This window comes from Corvus brachyrhynchos, unplaced genomic scaffold (genome assembly GCF_000691975.1).
Source record: "Corvus brachyrhynchos isolate BGI_N302 unplaced genomic scaffold, ASM69197v1 scaffold229, whole genome shotgun sequence".
Classification (NCBI taxonomy): Eukaryota; Metazoa; Chordata; class Aves; order Passeriformes; family Corvidae; genus Corvus; species Corvus brachyrhynchos.
The window spans coordinates 7,718,389-7,735,944 of NW_008240042.1; the positions used below are offsets into that span (position 1 = coordinate 7,718,389).

At 36.5% G+C, this 17,556-nt stretch overlaps 1 protein-coding gene across 4 annotated transcripts in view; it reads left to right on the forward strand.

Annotated features, from left to right (window-relative positions):
• The window catches only part of CCSER1 (coiled-coil serine rich protein 1), a 562,152-nt gene extending 549,253 nt beyond the window's left edge, over positions 1–12,899 (forward strand). For 2 of the 4 annotated variants that reach the window (XM_017744239.1, XM_008641317.2), the window contains one exon: positions 4,043–12,899. In XM_017744239.1, coding sequence (XP_017599728.1) covers positions 4,043–4,528 — 486 coding nt within the window. In that variant the 3' untranslated portion in view covers positions 4,529–12,899. The remainder of the gene's footprint in view (positions 1–4,042) is intronic. The other 2 variants (XM_017744243.1, XM_017744240.1) reach the window with 2 other exon arrangements.
• The last annotated feature ends 4,657 nt before the right edge of the window (positions 12,900–17,556 follow it).

The following is a 17,556-nucleotide window of genomic DNA, read 5'->3' on the forward strand; positions in this document are numbered from 1 at the left end:
AGGGAAAGAATATTTTAAGAATATTAACTTTCCCATTTTGGTTCAATCCTAATTTACTGTGGAATAATCAAACGTAAAGTATTTTGAACTTTTTCACATTTATGTACCTTAAAGCACAAGTGATCATGATACAAACTTACAAAAATTTTACAGCCAATCAGATTTTAATAAAATATTTTTTTCCTTTTGAGAAATAGACTCAAGCATGAAGGCATGCACTTCTTGTGAGTATGTTTAATATGAGCAGGAAATTCAAATCTAGATGTTTTCTTAAGGGTTAAGACATATTTGAAACAACAAAGGGGGCCTTTTCTTTCCTCTGCACGTATTTAAAATGGGCTACTTTTGAAAGAAATTTCAGAACCCCATTTGCATCCTAATTGCAACCCATTTCCTGGGTCCACAGTTAGGCAGACTATAGAGTGGCACTGGGGATTTCTGGGGCAGGGAAATTGTTGGTTCTAGCTAAGCTACTGAAAAATAAAAGGGAAAAAGATGAATGGATTTTTTGCTTCAGCAGTCACCAGCTGGCAGATCGGCTCCTTGGAGCTCCGCCAAGCAGCAGTTTACAGCAGCCCTGCAGCTGCTCTAGGCCGGGCTGGAGCACGACTGGCACGAAGCCACCTTCAGCTTTGGACAAGGACTCAGCCTTCAAATTGGCCAACAGATGCGTTGGGATTGTGGCTTTGCTCGCTCGTGTCTAATGTTCAGAGAATGTGGTTGGTACCTGAAAGTTCAGCACTGAAAGTTTTGCATTAATCATTTGCAGGAAGATAAGGAGAAATAGGTTAAAAATAAATGGTTAAGTTTGTCCAAAGTCGGTTTGATTTGGGGTTCTTTTTGGTATGGCATGTGTGGCTTTTGTGCATCTCATTCTGGGACGTTTTTCTTATTCTGACCAGTTCATGAGGATCCTAAATAACTGTAGAATGGACCAGCAAGAAAACTTGGTTGCACTGCATTCTTTCAAGCAAAATTATCTGAATTCATCAAAAGAACAATTAATTAATTTCAACTCTGTAGGTTGCAATCTTTATAACAATGCTAGAATCACACCAAAAAAAAAACCAAACTTGCATGAAAATCAAAGCAGCATTGGACTTTTTATTGACAATATTTTGGAGAGAGAATAATGTTATTGGGATGAGGAGAGGGGAGAGGATTTCATGTGGATTTTGACTCCCATCTGACAACCGTTCTCTCTTTTCCTGATTAGAAGCTATTCTTCAGTAATTTGTCATAGATAACAACAGTAGTATTGGGTTTTGGCAGTGTTTCTGTTAAAATCTCTGCTCATTTGATGCGTAACTATGCATCTGATAGAATGAGTCTGTCTTTCCTTGTTAACCATCCTATTATCTTATTGCTGGGGACGGGGCCAAAACAATTTCTTAAAATTCTGATGGCATAGTCTGAATTTCTACTGATGTTTTAAAATGTAGGTAAGTTAGCTCTTAATTTGTCGCCACCTGGTATTTGTTTAATTATTCAATAGGAGGGGAATTTCAGCAAGTTACAGCTTCACAAAACTAAGACCTTCCCTAACCACATATATATTATTAAATATTTATTCATACATACACACACATTGTCTCCCCCCCCATCAGCCAGCAACCAGAAGCGAATATTTCCCAGACCTATAAACGCAGCATTTATTTTCTAAATTGCAAATATTTCATGTGAAATATAACCTTGATAAGGAAGAGGAAAGAAACACCCCAGTGCTACAGTCATAACAGTGTTTCATCAGGTTAAAAAAGCAATATTAAAAAAATCTAGGTGACAATAATCAGCTGCACTTAGACATAATTTTGCATTAAAAAATCATGAAACTATTGTGGACAACTAGATGAACATGAATGAACAATTTCATGCTGTTGCCAAATAAAATTACTAACCTCCTACTGGAGTAATTAATAAGAAGCAGATGAAGAAGTCCTTCATAGGATTAATAGTGTTTGTTCTGCTTTGTAATGGTGGGGGATTACCTTGAGTACTGTACTCCTGAGCCTTCTAATTCAAGAAAAAAACAGTGGAATTACTAAAGGGAATCTGTAAAGAAGACAAGTGTGAATGACTCAGAGTCTAGCAGATGAGACTGGTGAGAAAAGATCAATGTGGTAGTTTTTTATTCTAGAGCAGAGAGGATGAAGGCGTTGCTTGACAGCCATTCTTTGAAGACATAAACAGGTATTCAAGATCAAACAATAATTCTTTCTTCATTTTCATGAGAGAGAGAAAAAGAATGATCTTGAAGCCGGAAAGGTACGGTTTAGACATTAGGAAGACCTTTTCTAAAAGTAAAGGTAATACGGTGAAAAAATCTTAGTGGAGAAGGCTGTACAGATTACATTGATGAAGGTCCTTAAGAGATGGTTAAGGACCATAAATCTCCAGAGGGATAAACTGGAGTTAACCAGAAGTTCAGGATAGACTGGAGGTCCCACCATGAAGTTCCTCTAAGGTTCTGTATCGATCTTTAGGTTTTCAAAGATATAGGGTGACATATGGTAACTCTGGAAACATTCCTTACAATAAATGCATGGATTTTTGACGGGGCATTAAATTGGACTCTCTTGTCCAGTAGGAAGATTATATTTACTGACATGGAAATAAATAAATAATAAATAAAAAAATGAGAAGCGTTTGAACTTACAGACAGGTCCTCCCAAGAAGGATACGCTAGGAATTACATGGAATTTCATTTCAACACCTATGTGCTGTAGGTGTAAAAACTTGAAGTAATGTTTTTCTGAAGTGTTCTACTCCCATTTATGAATCTGGGTGCAATCAGCACTGAATAAAGTGGGGAAAAATGATGTTTCAGTACTAATAATTTTTTTTAAAATATCATCTCTGATGCCTTAAATGCACTGCAATCCTTGTACCCAAACCTGCACATGGCTCTGCATGGAATCATGACCATTAGCCTGCCTGCACTAAAAAAAGGATTTAAGCTGTGAATACTGACTGTATCATTCTTCTGTGTTGCCTAAAATAGAAATGCATGTGAAGTGATACAATTCATTCTGATACAATCTATCTGAGTTTCCTGTGGAATCATGGAAACATCCTGAAATATTTTTAGCCAAGTACTGTTGTAAGGCTTGGTAATATTTTTTATTCTCTCAGCTTTGTTCTGCAACATCAGAGCCCATATGTCAATGTAAATGTCAAGAAGCTGCTCCTATGTCCTTTCAGAGTTCTGTTGCAGAAAACCTGTAAGGAGCCAAATTGGACTTTGGTTTCAAATTAACCAGTTGCTTTAGCCATTACCTGGGAAGATGTACCATCATCTCCTCCCCAGTCAGGTGTTCTAGGGACAGTATGAACCATTGCACCAGGTACACACTGAAAGTCTGCAGTGAACTGATTTGCCATGCACAGATAAATTACCATCATTTCAACAAAATCAGATGCATGCATGCTTGCACAGCGTCAGAAGTTGGTAACATGCTTACATTATATTTTTTCCAGGCAGCATGAAATAAAATTTTTCTCTTCTCTGGCAGAGAATTTTGGCATGTATTGATTTGTAAATACACAACAGAACACCTGCATTCAAGGGACAATGAAAATTGAGCATGTTCTAAGCTTAACCAAGTCATGGAGATATTTACAAAATATGTTCTTTAGATTTTGTAAGGATTTGAGAGTATTAAGTGTTGAACTCTATGCGATCAAAATTCTCTTTGTTTCACTATGTGAATGCTTTTGAAAATCTGCTTACAATTCATGGAAACTTTTTATCTATTTAGTATGTTCTGAAAAAAAAATCCTCCCTTGATAAGGAAAATGCCCAAATCATTACCTGCAGTAAGCATTTTTCAATTCTAGTGCTGTTAAATGTGAATGAACAATACTTCTATTTTATGATAGCAATGCCTTGGAAGTTTTACCAGCAACTGAGAGTTTTGTTTCATTTTAATCTGCCAGACCCATGTGCCGTTCATGTGTAGTGAGGAGTGGTTTATGTACTCCACACCATTTCTCTACTGTGTCCTATTACTAATACTTTTTTTGTTTTGTATTGTTTCCCCAGACTACATATCCAGTCAGAATGGTGAGCCAAAATCTCAGCACAAGGGACAGAAAGTCAGCACATACTCCCACCGAGGACCCTTTTAGACGCCTGCCAGGCAACCAAGCAGCAGCCTATGAAAGCAAGAGCTGTCAGCTGTCTAATTTGTGTCTGAGCAGCCTCCTGAAAGAGAAGGAGATCGTGGAAGTCATCAAGCACACCCGAGGCACGTACGAAACCCTGGCTTCAGAGGTCACCCAGAACGGTTTGGCTGTCGCAGCCCCCAGTACAGCAAAGCCAGCATCCAAGGCCGACGGCTTCCCCATGTTCTCAGGAGCTCCCAAAGACCAAACTGCTGTGCCTCGGCAGCACAGCACCTTCACAGGGAGACTGGGACAGCCCCCGAGGGGACCCATCTCTTTACACATGTACAGCAGAAAAAACGTTTTCCTCCACCACAATTTACACACGGCAGAGCTACAGACTTTAGGTCAACAAGATGGCTAACAAGGTGCTTATTTTCTTGCCATGGAGGGAGAGTTAATTAAAGAGGAATGTAAGCTCGTCTAGAGCTCTGTCTTCAGTTCTCTTCTGTTGCTACTTTCATGTGAAAAAAAAATAAAATAAAAATTTGACATTGTCTGTAGGTTCCATATTTTCCCACCTTAGACTAAGGCAAAAGGATGAATGAGATTGTTCAACAACTGGGCTGATTTGTCATGCAGAAGTCACCATGGGTTTAATGAATGGGACCATTTGGCTGGCACTGCTAGGCCAATATTGGCTAAATATATTTTTTCCCATCTATAAGTCACTATCATTCCCTAAAGTTCTAGAAGATGATCTTAAATAATACCTGTATGTTTAATAATATTACTGTTAAAGTAGATGTGAAGAATGAATAGGTAAGTAATTAGTAAACCCTCTTGAATTTCATAGAGATTAGGGAAATAAGGAGCCAGAAATCTTTAGGACCCTCTTTTTACACTTTTTTTTTTTTTTTTTTAAATATGGTGAAATGTGGTCACTTACAGAGTGTTACCACTTCCTGATGTTTGTTTCATGAGTGCCTCATGCCAGAAGTAGAGGAAGTGACTGATTTTCCTCTAACAGGTTCATAGAGAGTCGCCATGTATTTGAGTCAATAATTGGGTCCCAAACTGAGGATGTCAGCTTGTTTCCTCAACCTTCCCTTCCCTCTTCACACTTCTATTTAACTACATTTCTTTGAGTGTTTCTGTTCTATGGGGACATGTCAAGTCGTGGTGATCTTTGTGCTTTACAGGCACTGTGGCACTCATGATGCAATGTGACATTCTGCTGTGTAATGCATCCTCTAATTTCATTTCACTTCCCAACCCAAAAATGACTGAAAGACTAAAGTAAGAGAAATTGTCTTATTACCCAGGCTATATGACCTGCCTACATCTTATTTTCTGTGGGCTGTGTTGTCTGCACTTCAGGACCTGTTGGTTTACACCAGCTCAGTGGGTTTTTTAGTCTTGACACGTTGCAGACAAGTGAGATTAATTTACTGTCTGGTCTCACGGGAGCATGAAATCATCCGACCACACCACAGAACTTGAAGAGCTGTTGGTAGCATAAGATCCGGTTTTCCCCTCTCAAGGCTTGGAAACATCTCAGTCCAGTTACTCCAAACATGTGGCATGTATGAAACATGACACTTGGTTTACAACCTCTCTGATGCAGGGTAATCTGTTTGAGTTGTAATGGCACATGCAGTTAGTAGTTTATAAATGATCTGGCATGTTTAAGTACGATTGAGGCAGATCTGAGACAAGTCACCTCTCTCTTTAACTGGAGATTAATAAGGGAAGCCAAGGGAGCAGCACGTTCTCACACACAGAAACAAGCCATTGTGACTTAACAGAGATGGCATATAATGAAAAATAAAGCATCTGTAGCCACTCAAAATCTGTAACTTTTAAAAGGTAAGTCACATAGAGTGTATGATATGAATTAAAGATAAAATTTTACCTAGTGTTAAATGTATCTGCTTCACTACTTAATGTTTGGATTAATACAAGGAAATTGTATTAACAAATCTTGCTTAGATAAAGAAAAAAATAAGCTATGAGCTTGGCAGATATTCCGTAAAGCAATTTCAGCAGCCTGAAATTTCAGGCTTCTGTTTATCGAGGATTTTATTTTGCTTAGAGCAAATTTTATTACATTATCTGATGTTGAAGAGAGCAGGTTTTGTCTAAATATTCTGTAGTGATAATTTTGGGTATCCAAAGATGGATACATAAGAACCAAGACAAATATTTGCCAAATTTCTTCATGTTCATGTGTGCATTGCTACTGCCAAAAGAGAATGTGCAAAAATTGCAAACACAGCTTTACCGAATTAACTGTGGATATTCAAGACTCCCAGTCCTGTGTTGAAACTCATAATTTAAAAGTCTACCAAACAAGTTAAAAATAGTAATAAGATAATTTCACTACTCAGAATCACTTTTTCTTCTTAGCAATACCTTAAAGTCATGGTAGATTGAAAGGACAGTTAATTCTTACTAACAATTCATTTCAGTATTGCTCATCTCAAGAGCTGAAGTATGCAATTCAATTTCAGATCTGTAAATAAATTAAACATACACTGTAATCAAGGAAGTTTTTTCCAGGACACAAATGTACTGTACTACATTAAAAAAAAAAAACAAAACACAAAACAAACCCCAATACCCTCTTCACTTTTAGGTTATGTATTGTGTCTATAGTTGTTTTTTTTCCTGGGAAAATGGACTTTTGGATTACACTTTATTAAAAAAATCCATCTATAAACTTCAAAAATAGGATTTTAAATGCTACTATTTTCTTGGAGAATCTTTTATAGAGCTGAAACTTTAAAAAACTGGAAAAAAAACAGTTCAAAGTGAGGGATATTTTTAAAATGTCATCTTGAAGCTGTTTTGTATCAGTATTTTCAGCATTGCTATGTTATTTGTAATACTGAGTGTAAATCTCACCCAGAGAAGGGTGTTAGCCACATGTTAATGTACAGTACAGCAGTAACTGTAAAACAGAGGTCCTTTGTTTGATCCTCTTGTGTATATAGTAAATCATAAAGCAACAGCATGTGGACAATCTTGCAGTGAATTGATTCCTTTGTACTAAAAATCTCTAGTTTTTTAAGAGTTCCATGTACAAAATGATTTATACATTTCTCCAAGGCTGTACATATCCAAAGACATGACGCCGGGGGAAAAGGCATTTATTGGGTTTTTTTCCATTGATGTACCTTTCTTCCTGTCTTTTTTTTTTTTTTTTTTCTCTTTCTGTACAACAAAGCATAACTGCAAAGTTTCTGCTTAAAATTACTTGTTAGTTCCCTGTCTTTCAGTGTGATAGAGGGCATTTTAAGGAGGAGGAAATCCCCAAAGAAAAGCTGTTCCCATTTGAAGCAGTATCCGTCCCATTTTTTTAAAGCAATCATTTGGCAAAAGAAACCTTAGATCTATGTCCTAAATATGTTTTTAGTAATTTAGCAGAGCCACACCTGAAATGGCTTATCATCAGCTCTAGACTTACCCTGACTAGGACATGTTTATAAGATACAGTAACACGCTAGGGCCAGCCCTGGTCATAAATTCTTGAGATGGAAGGAAAACACTTGTCCAGAACTGATTTTGTTTGGCTTTCAGAGCAGTGGAAAGGTTTTTTGTATACCTTGTGCATGTGAATGAAGCTCAAGCTGTGTGCTTGGGCATACTGGAAAGAGACGTCTTAGGGAAAAACTCTCCTCTATTTAGGCTATTTAGCAGCAAATGAAAACATCCAGCAACATAAATTTCTGCCACCTTTCCAGACAGGCCAGCCCTCTGTATGTAAAATTAAACAGCCAGATTAGATTCCTTTACTTCAATCCAGGCTCTTACTGGTTTTTATTCCACAGACCTCCACATAAATGTTAGAAGGGCTTTCCTTATGTGGTTTTTTTTCTGGAAATTGTGAAAGGATATATATCCAGACTAAGATCCAGACTAAGTGATGTCTAGATAAGCATTTGAAAGCTTACCAAAATGTTCATGTTTGTCCTACAGGTTCATTACAGTCATTATAGGTTTGTTACCAATAAATATTGCTGGTTTTCCCTTTCCCAAAAGCCAGTTTGAAAGTAATGATTTCTGTCTGTGCTGATTGACTTTACACTGTTAAATACAAAGTATGCTCTGCAAAATAATAAAAATAAGGTATTTATTTACAAATCAGTACTGTAATTTACATGCCCTAACAGTTGTGCCATATCTACACTGGTTTGATTGGTATGAGATTGATTAGATTATGCCGAGTTAAGTCACCTGATGATTGATATTGTGGCCTTTAATCCAACTGGTCTTGGTTTATGCATAGGAGAGCTCTGAATCTGGAAATATTTCCTGGTTCACAAAAAAGACTAGAAAATATTTAATCTAACAAAAACACCAGATCATGATCGATGGTAAATGCACTTTTTCCCCTCCTTCGCATTCAAAAGCAAAAAACCCCTGCAAGTCCTTTTGTATATCTACATAGTTCATAAATGAAGTAGAGTAACAGCTAACAAAATGCAAAATCTTGAAATAAATACCTAGAGAAAAAAATCCATGGGAGTCTTCTCACAGATCTTTGTAAAGTTGATGTTTGTAAAGATGTTGGTAAGTTCTGTATCTGAGTGCACTAATGAATGTGTTCTATGGCCTCTACTGCTCTCAATCTGATGATTTTTTTCAGGGGGAGAATTTGCTGTTTGAAGCTTGTTCTAGACAAAGCAGGCAGTACAGTGTGAGGAAGTACATTGAAAGTAACTGTGGAGGTCTTCTCCCAGCTTGGGGAAGCACACAGCATCATTTCCAGGAGGTATCTTAGTGTTCTTTAGCCAGCAAGAAGTTGACAGAGATTCCTCAGGAGAGCAGCCTCAAACCATGCAGACCACGACTGCCTTTAAATGGACTTCAGCATGTTCTATATAAGGCACTTCTAAAATCATATGGAAATGTCAGCAGCTGCAGAACACACCTTGCTGGCTTGTTGGGGGGTTTCTTTGAGATAAAAGTGCCATGTGCTGGTTTTAACCTTGTAAAGGAACTTGCTTGCTCACTGGTGATCTGCCCAGGATGTGGGAGTTTCTCTGCTGTAAGGGATATGATACTAACTCCTCACACTGTAAAGACACTGGATATCCTCTCTGAAGAGCTTGAGATTTGCAGTGTATTTTCAGTCTAGGAGAAGTATCTGGATTAAATTATCTTCTTCTTCAAGGATCTTGAAGTCAGTGGAAAAGAAACTTGCTTATTGAAGTATTTTGGAAAGATGTAGTTAATCTTATTTTAAAATGCACTTAAAATTTATCTCCCTGTATCTAAAGACATGAAAAAACCCCAAACTTTTATCAGAATAAATTTCCCATAAATCTGAGATTCTCATTAGCCACAGCTGTCACTTCCATTCTGTACAGCTGTGAAACATTTTTGGATTTGCTGGTTTTGTTGCCTTCATTACCTGCAAATCATTACCCCTAGTTCTGGGGGTTTTGGGCCATCAATCCAGTACTTGAAACACACAGGGAGGGCTGTTGAGGATTTCTGTGGAAGTAATCCTGGTGCTCTGAAAGCAGGGCAACAAGAAACTTGCCTGAAGGTCTCTGTGTGTTTCCCGGGGATGGAAAACCTTTTCTTATTAATTTTAACTGTGAAGGAATTGTGAGAATCTGATGGATGTGGCAAGTAGCAGATCGGTTTTGTTTCTAAATCCACATCGAGGTTATAGAACAGAAAATACTCCACTGAGAAGATTTTTCTAGTGGGCAAATAGTACCTCCTTATATTCTGTATCATGACCATTTCTGTGTCTCTGGATTTCAGGAACATTTCCCTTAGGTATGGAGTTGTGATGATTAACAGGTTGCACCACAGTGTTACTTCTGCTATGAGAAGGCTCCACTGGATTTTTTTTTTTTTAATTTAAAATATGTCATCATTAAAATGTTATAACATTTTCCCCCAGAACTGCTGTGCTCCTGGTGTAGTAAAAAGCAGTGCATTCACAGAAAATGTCCCTTTTCCATCTGAGAAGGCTGTTGGTGAGCTGAAGTCACAGCTGACTTACATCTACACAAAAACTGTCAAACTTACTTAAGCACCTACATAAACAAATACCTTGCCAGGTTTGAGCCTGCTTTTGTCACATTGAAAAAGCCCTAATAATGCAGTTTTTAAATGCATATGGATATCAACAGTAGTAGTAGAATTTTAATTGATTTTCAATTTTCCATTATGTCATTGCACTTTATATGAGGGTTTAGTGTGAACAACACACTGGCTTTTATTTTTTTATAACCTAAACTTGATTTCAACAGGGTTCAGAATTCTCTACTATTTAAGCATGTAAGCAATCCCATAAAACAGTCAAATTCCTCTTCTTTAAAAAGCTAAAACACAAGTAAATAATATTTTTTCCAACGTAAACAATTTCATTCATATTTATTGTTTGAAAGGTACAATGTATAAAAAGTATTCTTACTTACATCTAAATATAAGTACGTTTCAAACACCCCACAAAGTAGAAAAGATAAGAAACTACCTTAATATTAAAATCACTTGTCCAGCTATACCACTAGGCTTTGTTTGCCAAATCATTAATTTCTTTTTAAAGAAAATCTATTTGTTTTCCATGGTTAAGAGTGTGAAAAACACAAAGTGTTTTAGTACATGCTCTACAGAATGTGTGGAGAGATGATCAATATCACAAGGAGAATATAAGCAATCAAAGTCCTTAATCAGTGATGCATCTGATGTTTTTTAAGCAAGAGGATCAACAGGATATAAAAATCTGTGTAAGAGGAGAACAGATGTTTTGTTGCTCAGAAAACTCTAATGGAAGGGTAAAGGCTGATGGATTAATAGCTCTTTTTCTGTTCCAGGGCTGGTGGTGCAGAGCCATTTGCTGTGAAATAACACTGAAGCAATATTTATAAAGTAAATCTATTGGAATAATAAGAAATGAGATAAAATGGTCGTGTAACACCCCAAAGTATGGTTAAGGGTACTTCCATAATTTGATCAAACAGCATCTGAGTGAATTTACATCTTTTTATTACCAGGGTATTATCTTTATCTGAAGGATAAGTGTAAGTGGAACAGTGCAATTTGCATTCTAACATAGAAACAATTCAGACAAAAAAAATTAAAAGATTCTATCTCTAAAGCCTTGCACTTTGTACAGTCTTCTCTAACTATCTGAAGTAGTTTTATGTAATTTTATTTCATGCAGCTGTGGTACTAAATGCCCTTATGTTGGGTAACAAGGAGAAAACATTGAAGAGAGAGTCATGACCCCGACCCTACATCAAGAGCTGCCCTTGGTTAACAGGGTCAAGGGTTTGGTTTTCCTTTCCAATAAAGGATCAGGATTCTTGTGAGAAAACCTTTGTACAAAGGTCTCCACAAGCAGCTTGGCCTATGTGAATTTCACACTGGTTAGGGGAAAATTAAAATTTTAATTAAAAAAAGATGATTACAACTCTGACTATTTTTGAAAATATGTTCTTTAATACTGCTGAAGGCCATTAGGGGGCTTTGGGCATTTTTCTGTAAACAAAAGTGTTCTGTTTCATGTATTAAAATTGGATATTTTATCTGATCATTTCCTCATTGTGAACTTGTCTGTGAATATCCTGCTGTCCAGGATGGAGTTTTTCAAAACTACTGACCACTATAAAAATTAAATGACTAATAAGACATTGAATTTTGTATTCTGTGCTGCTAAACACCCATTTAATTTTAATAACAGTACACAGCAAGGCTATTTGTTATATACTACTGAAATTAATTTTTTAAATGTAATAGGCAGTACCATAGAGATTACTTGAATTAGAGACTTTAGAAGAGCAACACAGATGAGAAAAGGAGGAGAATATTAACTTGAAGGTTAGGTATATGTAATGCACTGCTGAAGAGTGTTAAGAGTGAAGATCTATGGGAGACAAGATAAAGTTTTTTCACTGAACAGACTGCAGTCAGTCCAGGACCACTTTGCTGATTTAGATGGTAACTTAGATTTAAAAGGAAAGAAAAGAGAATATTTTTGCTAAGAGATAACACACAAAGGCAACCTAAAAATCAACTTGGAGCAGAATTTGCAATAGTGAAGGTATTTGCCTCAAGGTGTGGTCTGAAAAGAAAACTGTAAATTATATCTAAGTTCTGATTCAACAAGTTCATTAGTGATTTTAAGTGATTTTACTCTACAAAGCCATGATTGGTTAAACTCATTGTTATTTAGCAGGCAAATACTTTGTATTATTTAAGAATTGCCAAGGCATAACCCTAACCTTTGACTTTAGTACCACAGTAACACATATCCTCTGATTTTTTTTTCTTTTCTGTTCTTTTTTTAATTTTTTTGAGGTTTTGTAACTTCTGTGCAATAAGAATATGATTGTTTCAAATTCAGTTGTTTTGCACTGACTGAAAGAAGTTACATAGCCTTTAGATGAGAACACTGTTCTCTCTGAAGAATATCAAGCAGCATTCTGTTGGTTTTGTAAATCAGATTACTGGCTAAATAATTTCTGTGGATTACTCTGAAGAGTTATGGCAGTTTGTAAAACAGTACTATGGGATTCTATTGGTATTATTCAATGGTCATTTGTTTGTTCCTGATTTTAGTTGGCATTATTTCTCCTTCTATGTTTTATGGAAAGAAATGTTATTTTTGAATATTTGTATGGACTTTTAACTTTAAACCTTATTGTAGAGATGCACATTCATATATTTCCCTATTTGGAATGAACATAAAGGGCTCTTACAGTTTTGGTTTTTTCTTTTCATGCTGCTAAAAGATAATTTGTTAATAAAAATCCTGTGTTCTATGATGAGCCTGTGTTGGTTTTGTCTTTGAAATAGCTTTTATTTCTTGGATATTTCTTCATACTTTTGCTGGGAAATACATATTGCACTTTAATAAAGACTAATTCTTTTATGGCTTAATGCTGTTAGCAGTCTGTTACGATCAAGAGACTTATCATTTTTTCCTGAGGTCCTTTAATCACTTGATGAGAACTCTAGGTTGAAGCTATTTGATACTGTGCTAATAATAAATTACAAACACCTGTTCAGAACATTTTATAAAATCTAAAGGTTATCTACAAAAGTTCTACTGGGTTGCAGGAAAAAAAAATCCATTCTGCCTTGGTATTTTGCAAATTCTTTATTACACTATTTCCTGCGTATCCAAATAATTTTTCTTACACAGCATTTCTCAATTCCCTACTCCACTTCACAGTTGTTCTTAGTGTGAAAATAGTAATGTGCATAAATAAAATTAGGCTTTACTTCTGTTTTTCTTCTCTTTAGCATCTTGTACCACTTTATTCTTTTGCTCTTATAGTATGTGTGTATTTTTGTGTTGTCCGTCCCAGTGTTTCAATTAAGGATGCTATAAAACACTCCTCCACTTTGCTTCATTTTTCCCACAGCATATCTAAATGATATGTCTTCACCTTCAAAGGGAAAAATCACTAATATTACTTTAATTCAAATATAGAAGAAATAAGCAAACTTTCACATTTGTAAGGCTATAAAGTATTTTTCATCACTGACAGTAGTATATAAATAAAAGAAGCATGAAGACCAAAGTGTTAGCTCATCGTGTCATAACTGAGTTCCATTTCAGCTTTTGCCTGCATGTAAATAATTCTTCTGGGCTGCATTCTCAGACCAGGAGGTTTATTTGTTTGGGGGGGTACTGGATGTTGGTTTGGGGGTTTTTTTTGCATCACTACCAGCGTACCATTTTCGGTCCCTGCTTTGAAAGCCTCAGCTTGGCTTCCAATTCTTCATCTAGAGATGGCTGTAGCTCGTTTCACAGGACTTAGATGCCTGCTACTCTCTCAGTAATACTGTTTAAAATAATGTCCCACTCTAAGCTGTTTCTTCCTGTTACCATCCACTCTTGAATAGCTGCACCATTTCAGTGCTGTTTATGGTAATTCTTTTGAGCATTTCAGTCCCTGGCAGGAATATGAAGCTGAATGGGTTGACTTTATAACTTTATATATAATCTTCCAAGGAAAAATAAAACTGAAATAAAAGTTTTTTATCTGATATTTTTCTGTGAATTTAAATTACTGTACTATCAGGCCTCTGCTAAATGAGGCTAAAGAAACATCAAATTGGATGCAAGTTGTGGAAAACGGAAGATTCTTTGAAATTAGCACAGGTTATACAAAGTGCTTGGGAGCTAAGGAAGCTTTCCCACATAACATCACTTCTATGAAGCTTGAGTGTGTCCAAAATGATGGAAGCCTTAGTATTTGGGTTGTGATGGTCTTTAAAGTGCCTGAGGATTTTTTCATGGTTACATTATACATGGTTTTTTACTTCCTTGTAAAGCGTTCTTTTATGAAACAATGGGAGAGGAATTTATTCCCTATCACAGAAATACCTCAAATGCTACTGATTACTGAGAGTAAAACAATATTCATCAGACAGCAAAGTAATTCCTCAATTAGTTTGTATGTATTATAATTCATAATATTTTATGTTGTAATAACTCAAAAAATAATATGAATGTTGTCACTTTAGAAAAACTGCATATAAGAGAATGAGCTAAGCTTAAACATAGTTTCAGATTGAAAAAATACTGATATGAAATTAAAGGGAGTTGATCTCTCAGATTTTTCAAGTGTTGGAAGAGCTCTAATAGTCAGCATAGCTCGATTTCACTTCTTTTGATGACAAACGTGAAATACTTTTGTGTCAGAGGAATCAGCATCTACCCTTAGGCTGCTGCATACCAGCCCTGCTTGCAGCACTGGCTAGATGCAGATATTGCTCCAAATTACTTGTTATTTTAATCTGTTCCTCCTTCCACCCTTCACTTTTTTCCTTTTCTCATATTTCCCTTTATTACAAATTTCTATCTGTATTCTAAACTATGCTGACCCCTTTCAGACACTGGGAACATTAAGAACTGAGTTTCACCTGTGCTTAATTTAATTACCAGGTGATGAGATAAGTACCAGGCCTTAAAAGGTAAGGGTGGGAAAGGCAATTATTGTTTTCATTAGTAGCTGAGGTTTGGGGTGAGTAACACCTAGAAAAAGGTAGTGGATGTGTGTTTTGGGGTAGGACAATGCTGCTGTGAGTGGCATAATCTGATTTATGTGGTCTTTTTGTTGTTTGGTTGGTTAGTTGGGTTTAAGAGTATAGTACTTTAGGCTCTTTACTTGATTTGAATGCACAAATTCAAGAGTTGTCTGCGTAAAAGATGCTGCAAGAAACCAGATGAAAAAGTGCTTGGTAAGTCCATGCATTCCTGTGGTTTTTGGTTTTGGGGTTTTTTTTATGGTTTGTTCAGTGGAGGTGGTTATGCTGTGGAGTCCAGTGTTTTTGCACTCACTAAGTAACATTGGGTTGTGTTTAATCCCTTAGTTTGTTATGCTTATGGGCCTAGAAGTTATGCCAGTATATAATTACTTGCCTGTTATATTTCTTTTCCTATTAAATTGATTTTCATTTTGAAATGTGAATGGTGTCTACTGAAGTCAATGTGATATTTCTCCTGCTACTTAACATGGCTTAATGGAGAGAGCTCCATCTATAAATTGTGTGAATTTGTGTTCTTAATTCTGCTAGGTGTGTGTGGTAACTTGGTGTGTAGTCCTGGGGTAGTTATTTCTTCTGTGTTACTGCTTTTGGTTTTGGCCTTTTTTTTCCAGACTGTGTTAGCTTAAGGTCTGAGACTCTTGATTTTTAAGACCCAAGTGAGAAAAACATCCAAATTTGTGGTCTGCTCTTACCCATGGACATGCACATACAAAATCTAATGTAAAATTTTATAGGTGAGCCATTGTGAACCTGCTGTTACTACCCCTTCTTGAAGCCTTTTTGCTTTCTTGCTGCGGGGGTGCAATTCTTCCCATGTCTGTTTGATTCTAAGTTTAGGTTTTTAAGCAGACCAAACTAGATAAGAAGATGATAGAAAAAGTATTGTGATAGGATCTTGGAGTAGGAGGAACCTAACTGTGGAATTTTCTATGCATTCCACTCCATTAAGGGGAGCTAAGGCAACTCAGTGTCTTAGCTGCACCAAGACTTAAAAAAGTATGAACTAGAGAAGCATCAGCTAAAGTGCATATGCAGTAAGCAATTTTCTTTATTAGTTTCTATGGAAATGCACCACTACATAAAGCTAAGGAAGAAGTAGTCCACAAAATGCAGCATTAATTCAACCATGTGGACAGTGTCACTTGTTTGTCTGATGTGAAAAGACATAAGAAAACTGTCATATGTAGTGGGAGTAATCTAGCTGTTAAATTAAGAGCCTGAGTCTTGGAACCATAGCACTGCAATATATTGCTGTGATAAAGCAATTTGTATGGACTCAGAGGTGGCACTGCTAGGTATTGACCCATGCCGTTTCTCAAAAGGCTTATAGCCTGTAACAGGATTAATGAAAGCAGAATGAAAATCTCCTTTTGCTGTGAAAGGAAGGTCTTTAACTCATAACCGGTGGAAAAGCTGATAGAATGGAAAAGGCAATGCATCATGCAGAGTAACTGGGGTCCTTTTAAAAGGTTTTCACACATCCAAATTAAGTTCAATGGGACTTTGGCAGCTCTGATATTGCTCTCAGGTTCCTGAACTGAAAGGCAAACTCCAAGGAAAAAATTCAGAACTAAAATCTGGTGTATCTGTTTGAAACAATCTGGAAAACACTCTCAGGTTATGCCTTGAAAAAGAACTTCATCTTGTAGTTCTAGAAGGCAGTGCTGCCCCAGTGACCAGTGACTCTTGACACTGACTCTAAGGCTGAGTTGACTGCTCAGTTCAGACACTGCTTGCCCTTCTGCTTTCTGGCAATGATACAAGTATTTTTATATATTAATTTCATCTCCTTCAATTGCTAATATCCTACCTCTGTTGCCTAGCTGTTATATAATAGTCATCTCAAAACCATGGTATCTTATTTCAGTAGCAGTTTTGTTGGATTGCTCCACTGTTTCATGGAATCCCACTTCCTTTTCTGTCCCACTCTCCACTTGGACTGTTTGCCTGGTTTGCTTGTACCAAGTGTCTGATTGGCCCTAACAGCTCTGCCTATGGATCTATACAAGATAAGGAGGTGAAAAAATAAAAGTAAAAATGAAGACCTGTGCTCCTTCAGAGCAACAACTAGAAGCTGGATGTGGTATGCTAGGACATCTAAATTAGTGGTGGACAGCTTTGAGCAAATGACTGTTATACCCTATTTCAAGAGTGATTATAAATTAATTAGAAATTCACTTATAAATGTAATATTCTTGTCCTACTCTTTCAAATATAATTAACCTTCTAATTGTATTAGAATGTGGAAATTTAAGGCTGATATTAGTAAGCATTTGTGTACCCTCAGTAAAGGAAATCTCAGATCTAGCAACCTGGTGACATTTTTTCTCCTTTGGAAATTCCTGGGGGTATATCCTCGTGACAGGTATTTCTGTTTTGATTGGAAGAACAGAAAAAATTCTGAGAGAAAGAAAATGTTACACC